This window comes from Wyeomyia smithii, chromosome 2 (genome assembly GCF_029784165.1).
Source record: "Wyeomyia smithii strain HCP4-BCI-WySm-NY-G18 chromosome 2, ASM2978416v1, whole genome shotgun sequence".
In the NCBI taxonomy this organism is placed as follows: Eukaryota; Metazoa; Arthropoda; class Insecta; order Diptera; family Culicidae; genus Wyeomyia; species Wyeomyia smithii.
Window position 1 is genome coordinate 265,671,943 of NC_073695.1, and position 12,533 is coordinate 265,684,475.

A 12,533-nucleotide genomic window follows, 5' to 3' on the forward strand; every position below is an offset into this window, starting at 1 on the left:
TTTCCGCATTCTCTGCAGCATTGGGTGGTTGTTTACAAAACTTATTTTATAATACAAACCCCAACCTGAAAATTGAACCAACGAAAGTTGCTTCATAAATTTCCGAATCCACTAACCTTGAAAAACGAATTGGATGTTGCGTCTGTCCCTCACAACGCCCACCCACAGAGCGAAACCTCGCACTTATTCGAAAACATTGTTCTGAACACAAATTTTCGTCCGCTGGCAAACAACTGTCATAAAAGCGTCAAACTTTAATGGCGTTGTTTTCATTTTCTTTTTGGAACTGTATATTTTTCTGCTCTCTGGAAAGTAAGTGCATTTAGAGCCTTTAAACGATTTTACAATATATAAAAGCATTTGTATTGAACGAACATTTGCACCCCAATTTAAATTCAAGACTCGGGCAGTAAACGGCAACAAATAACAAACTTATAATTCATTTTATTATCATGATTTTAATTGCTCGACTTCCTTTCGTAAAATTTTCTTGTTGGAATCAGTATACCAAAGACGTCCCGAACCAATTGTTCCCCATCCATTGCATTTAATTTAACTTTAGGCAGCATAGGCATGGGAAATTAGGAATGAAACTTTCTGTGAGCTCGGGAAAAGTCCTCGGAACTCAACCGTCAGCCGAGCACAAGCGAGGCACCTTTTATTAAAAAGAAAAAGAACAAAACCTGAGCAAATGTCGTGATTCGACTGCACAGACGACAACCAGCCTTTATTTGATCCTGCCTCTTAAAATATTTGCACTCGTTTGTTTGGCATAAAAATTATGGAAACGATCTCCTGTTTCTTCCCAGCGATTCGGGGCCCGTTCACGACTCATCAAATGATCCTCGCGACGACGTCGCGGTGTCTTTCTTGACTTTGCAATGTTTGAAAATAGCTGCAGTCGAGTCACGTTCCTGATGAGTTCTCGTCCCTTCCAGAGAAGCTCGATTCTCACTATCTGCCGCTATCATTCCCATTGAATATCTGCAGATTCTATGCCCCGCGCAATTCTTTGCCGCATCAACATTCAAATGCGAACGAAAAAGCGAGCGAAAAAGAGGCGCTTTAATAAGCGTCAGAACTTATTACGGGATAAAAGCCGCCCTTCGGCGAGAAGCCTCGTTTAGGGTGTTAAAGTGGATTTAGCAAGCGAAACATTTTGGCAATGAAATCAGGATAGGAGGAAAGCTCTTTTTTTTCAATTACTTAGCTTTAGTTCACGGTCGATAATTTTTCTAGGTATCGTTTGTTGTGAAGTAAACACAAAAAAAGATAAATCTTAAGCGAAGAACATTTCAAACAAATGAAAAAGCTTTGTGATCTCATACCGCTCGGGCGGCTCGCATCTTTTTTCGCAACATCGTGTAACACTGTGACTGCATTTTTTCTACTTTCAGCTCGCCCAGCTTTTGCCGATGGAGGAAAACTTTTTGCTACTATTTCGATTCGATAACCCACTGGAGTCGAGCGTCGAGTTTATGAAGGTAAGTCGCACATGCAGGCGAAAGCGAAGAGAGAACTGAGCCGCGGGATGTGGAGTCCCGTAGAAGGAAGTGTTCGCGTGGAATGAAACTTGATTGTGAGGGGAGCAAATTGCAAGTACTTTTAGATGTTTTTTTTTTTTCTTACTTCATGGCTCTTATGCTTCACGTACGTTTTTGACGTACTGACGGACCGTGCGTCGGTGAGGGGTGGTGTGAATGACCTTGACTGGGAGCTTTTATCTTTAGTCTGATAAAGTAGGCTGAGGTGTCGGAAAAATTTGAAAGTTTGATGAAGTGAGAACGCTTATGGACTCGAAAACTGTCCCAGTGGCGAATGACCCTAAAGGTGCCGCCACACGGACGCTAATACACCACTGCAATAGTTTCTAAGTCGTAGTTGATCGTATAAAGCATTTTTTCATCACGGAATAGTCGGCTATATATACTATTCGGTCATGACGGATTAGTTCAGAGTCTCTATTTTGACTAGGGTTTGCAATCCCGGGAACGATTTCCCGGGAATTGGCTTTTCCCGGGATTCCCGGATCGCGGGAATATGAAAATTGATTCCCGGGATCCCGGGATTCCCGAGCTCCTCAGAAAATTTTCCATACAATATTGCAATAAAACTAAATATCGTATCAAAACACGAAACTTACGTCGTAGAAGTGTAGAGCAACTTCATAGTGTGCATTGTACGAAGCAAATATTTGCTTGAAACGACGATCAATATTTGCTTGCCGTGTAATATCAAATTATTTGCTTAATTTATTTGTCGAAAATATATGCTGTCTTATTCAGTAAACGATAAATTAAGAAATGTTTTCTTCGTCTCATGTTTTTTTTGCTAGTGGGTTTACTACTAAGCGGATAGTTGCTTCATTTTTTCTTTGTTTATTGACAAAAAAATGTTGAAAATTGTAAATTGATAAAAAAAATTTAAACCCGTAAATCAATGCGACCAGAAAAAAATAAATTAATAAAACTCAGTCAGCGTAACTTGGGTCGTGGCCGCGATTTCACATTAATTACGAAGACATTCAAATGCTCTAAAATCTGGCTACCCAATGGCCTCTCCTTGCAGCGATTGTATCCTTCGATGCCTAATTCAACTGCGTATATGAAGGATTCTATCTCTGTCTTACAGTGGAATTGTAGAAGTATTTTACCAAAAATTGATTCGTTTAAAGTTTTGATAAATAAAAACAAATGCGATGCATTTTCCCTTTGTGAAACTTGGCTTACTTCAAATATTGATCTCAACTTCCATGATTTTAATATTATTCGCCTTGATCGAGACACCCCATATGGAGGAGTACTTTTAGGGATTAAAAAGTGCTATTCTTTCTATCGTATTAACCTCCCCTCGATTCCAGGCATCGAAGTTGTCGCATGTCAAATGACAATACAAGGTAAAGAGCTTTGTATTGCCTCAATATATATTCCCCCCAGAGCACAGGTTGGGCAACGGCTGCTCTTTGATTTAATAGAACTTCTTCCCTCGCCACGTTTGATTTTGGGAGACTTCAACTCTCATGGCGTGGCTTGGGGTTCCCCATACAATGATAACCGCTCCTCTTTAATCTATAACCTTTGCGATGACTTCGACATGACTATTTTAAACAACGGTGAAATGACACGTATCCCGAAACCTCCAGCGCGCCCAAGCGCTTTGGATCTATCCTTATGTTCGACGTCGCTACGGTTGGATTGCACATGGAAGGTAATCCTCGATCCTCACGGTAGCGACCATCTGCCTATTCTTATTTCAATTACTAACGGGTCAACTCGCATGCGACCAATTGACATTCCGTATGACCTCACACGAAATGTCGATTGGAAGTTATACGAGGAAATGATTTCAAAAGCGGTCGAGTCGATTCAACATCATTCACCACTTGAAGAATACAACCTCCTCGCGGGCTTGATTCTCGACGCCGCGTTGCAAGCCCAAACGAAGAAATATCCCGGCGTAACGATCAAAGAACGGCCTCCCACTCCGTGGTGGGACCAAGAGTGCTCCGATGTCTACACGCAAAGATCCGACGCGTTTAAGGCCTACCAGACGGGAGGTATACCTGGCGACTATTTACGGTATTCGGAGCTTGATACCAAGCTTAAAAGCTTGGCTAAAGCAAAGAAACGTGGATATTGGCGTCGGTTCGTGAACGAGACGTCGAGGGAGACATCGATGAGCACTCTTTGGAACACAGCCCGAAGAATGCGGAATCGCGTAACGGTCAATGAAAGCGAGGAGTCTTCAAGTAGGTGGATATTTGATTTTGCCAGGAAAGTATGTCCGGACTCTGTTCCTGAGCAAAATATTGTTCGCGATGCGTCTTCGGGCCACGACGCGATAGAATCACCTTTTACGATGGCAGAACTTTCAGTTGCCCTCCTGTCCTGTAACAATAACGCGCCTGGATTAGATAGAATCAAATTCAACTTGTTGAAGAATCTACCCGGCAATGCCAAGAGGCGCTTGTTGAACTTGTTCAATAAGTTCCTGGAGCAAAACATTGTACCGCAGGATTGGAGGCAAGTGAAGGTGATCGCCATCCAAAAACCAGGGAAACCAGCTTCTAATCACAACTCTTATAGGCCGATTGCAATGCTATCCTGTATCCGGAAATTGATGGAAAAAATGATACTCCGTCGTTTAGACCACTGGGTCGAATCAAATGGTCTACTATCAGAAACTCAATTTGGCTTCCGCCGTGCCAAAGGGACGAATGATTGTCTTGCGTTGCTTTCAACAGATATTCAGCTGGCGTATGCTCGTAAAGAACAAATGGCGTCTGCGTTCTTGGACATTAAGGGGGCTTTTGATTCCGTTTCTATTGACATTCTTTCGGGTAAACTTCACCGACAAGGATTTTCTCCAATTTTGAACAATTTTTTGCACAATTTGTTGTCCGAAAAGCACATGCATTTTACGCATGGCGATTTGGCAACTTTTCGCATTAGCTACACGGGTCTTCCCCAGGGCTCATGTTTAAGCCCCCTTCTTTACAACTTTTATGTAAATGACATCGACGAATGTCTGGCAAATTCATGCACGATAAGACAACTTGCAGACGACAGTGTAATCTCTGTTACAGGAGCCAAAGCTGCCGATTTGCAAGGACCATTGCAAGATACCTTGGACAATTTGTCTGCTTGGGCTTTACAGCTAGGTATCGAATTCTCTCCGGAGAAGACTGAGATAGTAGTTTTTTCTAGGAAGCATGAACCTGCTCAGCTTCAAACACAATTAATGGGTAAAACGATTTCTCAGGTTTTGGTACACAAATATCTTGGTGTCTGGTTCGACTCTAAAGGCACCTGGGGTTGTCACGTGAGGTATCTGATGAAAAAATGTCAACAAAGAGTGAATTTTCTTCGTACAATAACCGGACAATGGTGGGGAGCCCATCCAGGAGACCTTATAAGGCTTTACCAAACAACGATATTGTCTGTTATTGAATACGGGTGTTTCTGCTTCCGCTCCGCAGCAAACACACATTTGATCAAACTGGAGCGAATACAATATCGTTGTTTGCGTATCGCCTTAGGTTGCATGCAGTCGACCCATACGATGAGTTTGGAGGTTTTAGCTGGAGTACTACCATTGAAAAACCGCTTCTGGAGCCTGTCTTCTCGTATTCTAATCAAATGTGAGGTCTTGAACCGTCCCGTGATTGAAAATTTTGAAAGGTTAATCGAACTTCATTCTCAAACCCGTTTTATGACATTGTATTTCAATCACATGTCCCAAAATATTAACCCTTCTTCGAATATTCCAAATCGTGTCGACTTATCAAATACTTCTGATTCTACTGTGTTTTTCGATACATCCATGATAGAAGAAACTCGTGGAATCCCGGATCATTTACGCGTGCAGCAGATCCCTAAAATTTTTTCCAATAAATATCGAAACATCAACTGCGACAATATGCACTACACTGACGGATCACTTCTTGATGGGTCCACTGGCTTCGGTATCTTCAATAACAATTTAACCGTCTCCCATAAGCTCGATAATCCTGCTTCTGTTTACGTCGCAGAATTAGCTGCAATTCAGTACACCCTAGGGATTATCGAAAAAATGCCCACGGACCATTATTTCATCTTTACGGACAGTCTCAGTTCCATTGAGGCTCTCCGATCGATGAAAGATGTTAAGCACTCTCCGTATTTCCTGGGGAAAATACGGGAACATCTGAGTGCTTTATCCGAAAAATCTACTCAGATTACCTTAGCGTGGGTCCCTTCTCACTGCTCGATACCGGGTAATGAGAAAGCGGACTCTTTGGCTAAGGTGGGCGCAACAAACGGTGATATTTATGAAAGACCAATTGCCTTTAATGAATTTTTCGCACTTGTACGTCAGAATACGATCATCAGTTGGCAAAATGCTTGGACCAGAGGGGAATTGGGAAGGTGGTTACATTCCATAATCCCCAAAGTATCGACGAACCCGTGGTTCAAGGGGTTGGATGTAGGTCGGGATTTCATTTGCGTGATGTCCCGGCTTATGTCCAATCACTATAGATTTGACGCGCTCCTCCGTCGTGTTGGGCTCGGGGAAAGTGGTATCTGTGCCTGTGGTGAAGGTTATCACGACATAGAGCATGTGGTTTGGTCATGCCCTGTACACCGTGACGCCAGGTCTAAATTAATAGCTTCCCTGCAGGCCGAGGGTAGACAGCCGGCTGTTCCTGTTCGTGATGTCTTGGCGAGCCGTGACCTATCCTACATGTCCCTTATATACGTTTTCCTGTAATCCATCCACGCCCCAGTCTAGTCCCGTTCCCCTCCGTCTACACCCAACAAAACGACAAGAACACGTTTGAACCTTAAGCACAAAACCAGCAACCAGACCCCGCACAATAGAACCAGGACCCAAGGACTACGAGCCTCTGTCCCAACTCACGACATCGTGGCTCAGCAGAACGAATCCATACATGCCATTCGACGATTATCAGTCGACCATTGAACAACAAAACACTGATTGGAAATCCCATGCTAGTTTTAAGTTAGACTTAATTTCAGCTCGTAGTCGGCAGCGAGGATAAAAAATTTGCTTTAGTTTTTAAGTCATCAGATATAATTGGCGCCGTTAAACATTAAATTGTATTTGTGCCGTGTCAAATAAATGTTATGTGAAGAAAAAAAAAAAAAAAAAAAATCTGGCTACCAACCACTAAGCTTTATCTTTAACAAACTAAAAGTACTGGACTCTTCAGTTTCTAATGAAATGTAGCAAGAGCTGGAATTGGTGATTTAGAAGCATTTTAGAAATCAGACACCAGCGGTGATTCAGCGATCTTAAGCAAAGTTTTACAGAAGGGAACTACATTATTTGAGCCGTTGCGAACCAGAGTGGTCTATGTGCCATCGAGCGAATTGTTCAGGAGGGCAATTTTCGAAAAATCTCTGAATAAAAGTCTGTTCAACGGATTATTTCAAACAAAATGTTCTAATATAAAGGTTATGAAGTGGTTTAACTTTGGGATACATAAAATTAACAGTTTCTTTGCGAAATCGGTGATTTTATCTCACCAATGTACATAGACCACTCTGGCTTCATATATTCACTGGAATCCTCGAATCGTTTCGGAACAGAGTGGTCTATGTACACAAACCTGGTAAAAGACAAAGAAAAAGACGGTAACTCGTATAAAATGGCTAGTGTCACAGGTTATATGGTACATATAGCATGTCACATGTAAGATGTCACGTGTAACATTACATGTAACACAAAATGTTACATCCCAAGTAACACATGCAACACCTTTCACGAAAAAAATGAAAGGAAAAAGTTAAAAATAAGTCATAAATAAGTTACAGGGAAAACATTGGGTTTTAATTCACTCGCATTGATGTTTTAAATCGGAATGATGTTTCATATCGAAATAACAAGTTGAAGTTGTAAATACATCACAAATTGCTGTAAAAACTGATTTATAACATGTTTATAACTAGTTTTTTTCTTGAGAATGCAAGAGAGACAACAGTGGTGAGTATGTGTTTGACAGCAAAACGTAAAGTGGAGACAAAATTGAAAAATGGCCGCAAAAGTTGTAGTTCAGTTTTAAATCAGTTGTAAATGTGATTTTATGGCGTGAACTATTTCTTCTTCATCAAATACAGTGCAGATCAAAAATACTGTTATAATATTCAAAATTATATAAAATATTAAAACTCCCAGGGAGTTTATGTTTGATTAAACATAAATAAATTTGACAGTAAATCATAATCAATAAACTTATCATTCAATTTACTTAAAACAAGAAAATCGTTTAATCTGATCGTCCATGATTTGTTTCAATTCTCTTTTTTGTCTTGCTCAACGATCTTCGGTTTTATTATTATTATTTACGATGATCAACGTTAATAACCTCAGATCAATGTTTGAATATTTCTATTTTACTTAAATTTAAAAATATATTACTTAATGCGTGGTTTAGTTAGGAAAATTTTTATATTATTTTCTCTACTACAATAATCAAGATGGTGACGGCGATTTTTTTATAGATTGTAGTAGCTTTATAAAGCCTTGCTTAATTGGTTTCACGATTCCATCTCCAAATTGTAGCAGAAATTACTCCTCGTTTGGTTCGCTAAAAGAGTAAAAAAGTTCAAATAATTAGTACATAGTGCATGACATCTTAGTTCACCTTGATGTTTCAATGTACTTTTTTTTAAATGATTTTGCGATATTTCTACCGAAATAAACTTTATAGATAGTGGTTATATAACGGACAAAATTTTTGGGCAATCGGTGTACCCATTCAACGAATGCTAATTATCAACATGGCTGCCTCGTTAGCGCAAGCGGCGTACTAAAATAATATTCAACACCATTTTTCAGTGCTAAAGGCACGTTTCATAATATAATCCGATCGAAAATATATACCTAAGGCTCATTCCTCTAGAGTTCATCTGTTACTTTTTTCTTTATTTCAAATTTAAAAAAAAATATGATATTGATTACTATTATATTGTGATATTTTCGAAGCGCGTAAATTTTAACGAAGTACAAGGCAAATATTCACGACAAATCTGAAATCGCACGTAGATTTATTGTATTTAATCACTATACCAACACCCTATTCTATCAATGAATTGTCTTGATAATTTCTCAAATGAAGAGCCATGATTATTTTCGTGGGTCATCTGTTTTGTATGTATTAGAAACAATCATCAGCGAGTGAAATTTCAACTCGTTTGTGCAATTTGTTTATGACCTATTTATAACAGGCCACCATTTGTTGGTACTGGAAATGTAAGAGTGGTGGTTATAGTCGTTATAAAGTTGTTTTATATAAGAATGGCCATTCTGTTTCGGACGCAATTTCAACATGGTATAAATCACCTTTAAAGTTTGATTTTTTGAAATATTTCTGATCTCCCAAGTACAGTTTTTTGTGTAGATGTGGAACATGCAAAAAACTCATTTTCGAAAAATTGTCAGCAGAACTGAGACGATTGATAGACGATTGTTCAATAATTTCTGGAGTAAACTTGAATAAATTTTGTTCTTCAATTGATAATTAAATTGTAAACGATTGTTTGAAACTTTTTATTAATAAACTTTATTTGAAATCTCATTTTTGCTAAGAATTTTTTCCTTTCCCGGTTCCCGGGAAATGAGATTTTTCATTCCCGTTTCCCGGGAAATCTATTCTCGGGAATATTGCAAACCCTAATATTGACAGTACAATCCCGAGATATACCGTTATAGTATATACTTTTGAGCCATAGGTGTTATAGGAAACTATGTCAAAGCTTTTGTGTTTCGTGTGTTAGCACCTTAATGGTTAAAACTACCATAAAAAATACTCAAGAATTAGAAATTTTGAGTTTAACAGTTTTCTGATTAATTGAAAGTTTTGTTGACAGTAATAATATCAGAGAATATTACACAGTGCAACAAAAATTGGCTTTTTTTCTCCCTTGGTTTCAATATATTTTTTTGTGTATTTCGATGCACAACCAAATTTCCCCGAGTTTGAACTTATATTAACTTAAGGGGCAACAATGGCGCCATTTTGAATTTTTAAGAAATCAAAAATTTCCAATGTTTTTCGACCACATTTCGTTTTAAGACCAAATACCGAAACTCTAGGAGTTTGTACACATATTAGCAACTTCTTACCTATTTTGGAAAAAATAAAAACAGATCTTAAATCGGACAAAAATTGAGCTCAAAACGGTGCACAGTGGGGCGACTCCATACAAAGGCTGGCCAAGCAAAAAAAATGTCGATAAATGCGACAAAATTGTGGTATTTACATAATTTTGGGCGCTGCACACGAATTTGGCATCCATTTTTTGTTTGGGGCCGTCCATAAAGCACGAAATCCAATTTTTATTATTTTTTACACTTTTTTCCTTTTTTATAGAATTATATGATCTTTGACCACAAGTAGTGCCACCGGGCGTCCTCCCCATTAAAAAAAACGTAATTTATGGTCGACCCCTCGAACTAAACAACTTTTGCCTAAATACACTAAGGTCGCTTTTGACGCGGTTTTTTTACGCGGATTCCGGAATTTACGCGGTTTTTTTTTCGTTGTCAATTATATGATTTTTGCCGTCATTTTTGTTTCTTTCTTATGTTTGTTTCATTTTTCTTTATTTTTTATTTTATTTTTTTTTCTTGTCATCGTTGTTATTTTTGTTAATGGTGTTTTTTTTGACATTTTTTAATATTCTCATATCAATCTTTTTTTTCCTGGAAATTTGTATCCTCTATGTCGTTTTTGTCATTTTGTAATTTGCGTCATTTCTGTTCGTTTTTGTAATTTTTTCAAATTTTTCCTTTTTATAGTTTAAGTCATTTTTATCATTTATAACTGTTGTTCATGTTTGTAATTTATGCCGTTATTGAAACCAGTTGCATCACAAATTCTTGTAACTTTTGTCATTCTTGTTATTGTTATGTTATTGTTATAATTTTCATAAGTTTTTGTTATTGTTTTCAGTTTTGTCATTTATGTAACATTTCTCAAATAATTGTCAATTGTGTTACTTTATTTTATTTTGTGCATACACATCATTTTTGACCCAAATTTACAATTTTTAATATTTTTATACTTTTTATCTCTCTGTGATTTATGTCAGTTTTCTCACGTTTACCAGTTTCATATTTTCATTCCATTATTTCACTTTTTGTCAGTTTCACCTTTGTTATAATGAAACATTTTAATTTATTCTTATCGTTTTTATCATTTTTAAAATTTATATAATTTATCTTTTACATCATTTTGATTTTTCATTTCATCAATATCATTTTCATCGTTTCAATCATACATAACCTTTGCTATATGCTTATTGTTGATATCCTTTATATTCCCTTTAATCATTTGTCATTTGTTATTTCCATCAGACTTGTCAACTATTATGATCGGTACATTTTTTTCTTCATTTCATAAAATTTCGATTCATATAGTATCCAAGGTCTATGAGAATCTTTTCTAGCGTTTCTCTGCTAGTTTTCTATTAAATTTTATAAATTTTTGTTTCTTTTATTTTTTTTTTTTTTGAATATAACAAATATCATATTTTAGTATTTATTTTTTTCTAGTATGACTTTTTTGAAATTAAAATTTTTCGCTACCGTAATTTTGGTATATTTATGCGTTTTTGGAGCAATTCCACATTATTTGTTGTTTTTTACAATAAAAAACAAATCTTATATTTTAAATTTGAAACAGATTACAACCATTTCGGAATCTTATGTATTCAACATGTTTATAATTTGAAAATTCATTGATGCTGTTTTCATTGATACTGTTTTCTTTTCATTTTGTACTTAATTGTATTAGAGCTTTTTCTTGTACTAACACCAAACCAATATATCAAAAACTAATTTTTAGGTCATACAAAACTGATTTGAACATGCTTAGATATTTTGAAAAAATTAAATTAGTAAAGTAGAATTCTTGATCAAAATTGGGGAAAATAGAATTTCACATGATTGAATCATGAAAGTTAGATACATAAAAGTGATAATTGTGACTCACGGCAGGTAGTTTATCAAAAGGCAGAATCACAAGCAGTCGAGTGGTATAAGGAAAAAATTGAAAAAGTGGAAAATCAAACAAGCATGACTAACGCAAACTAGAAACTCGGAGAACAAAAGTATGACAAACAAATGACAGAAACGTGCCTGACATTACTTTGGGAAATGGGAAAGGCACAATCCAAAGATCTAGAGACAGTATCACAGAAGGGAAAAATTGATAATTAAAGAACAAAATTTAGAGAGTAGAATTAAATTTAAAGATTTCTCGGAAGATACTGCTAGATCCTGCGAAAAGTAAAATCCCAAAAGTTGGAATCACTAAAAATCGATATCAATATTTCTTGGTACCCTAATAACCGGGCTGCCATTATTCGACCCTTGTTGATTCAGTTAATTTCATTCCCGAGTAACCTACTCAGCACAGATTGCTCCTTTCGATTAGTGCAGTAATATTTCAACCCCAAACTTTTTCGCAAACAACTTCGTTTCCCCAATTAGAGACTATCGTTGAACATTCATGATTCTTAACGAGGAAAAAATCAATCTTTCTCAGACAACTTTTTTTTCTCTTTCATTCTATCTCAACAACTTTCTCCAGATCTGGCGGGAGTACGATTCGGATAACAGTGGCTACATCGAAGCGGATGAGTTGAAGGTAAGTGTACAGATGATCTCAATGGAAAAGTGAAGCTCTCTAACACAATTAAGCGGACACTTCCTATTGCAAGGCAGAGCGGAGACATTTTGGCCTCAACATCAACACTTTCAGTTGTGCTACGAATATTTTACACCAACAAAAAGATGTGTTCAATAATGCTAAGCGTACGTGTCTGCACAGAACGCAAGTACATGCACGTGACTGGCATCAAAAATGCTAGCAGATTTTACTTCCATTACACCCTTCACCATGCGTCTCCACAAAAATGCCATCCAATGAAGACGCCCGGCAACGTTCGTTCGCAGAACGCCAGTAATTAACATGTTTCTTGTCGCCTAACAGCATAATGGACGGTGATTAGCACTATTTACTACCA

The 12,533-nt window shown here is 37.3% G+C and overlaps 1 protein-coding gene across 3 annotated transcripts in view; it reads left to right on the forward strand.

The window, feature by feature from the left end:
* The window catches only part of LOC129725460 (calbindin-32), a 231,853-nt gene that overhangs the window by 158,935 nt on the left and 60,385 nt on the right, over window positions 1–12,533 (forward strand). For all 3 annotated transcript variants that reach the window (XM_055681334.1, XM_055681336.1, XM_055681335.1), the window contains exons 6-7: window positions 1,398–1,484; window positions 12,098–12,154. In XM_055681334.1, coding sequence (XP_055537309.1) covers window positions 1,398–1,484; window positions 12,098–12,154 — 144 coding nt within the window. The remainder of the gene's footprint in view (window positions 1–1,397; window positions 1,485–12,097; window positions 12,155–12,533) is intronic.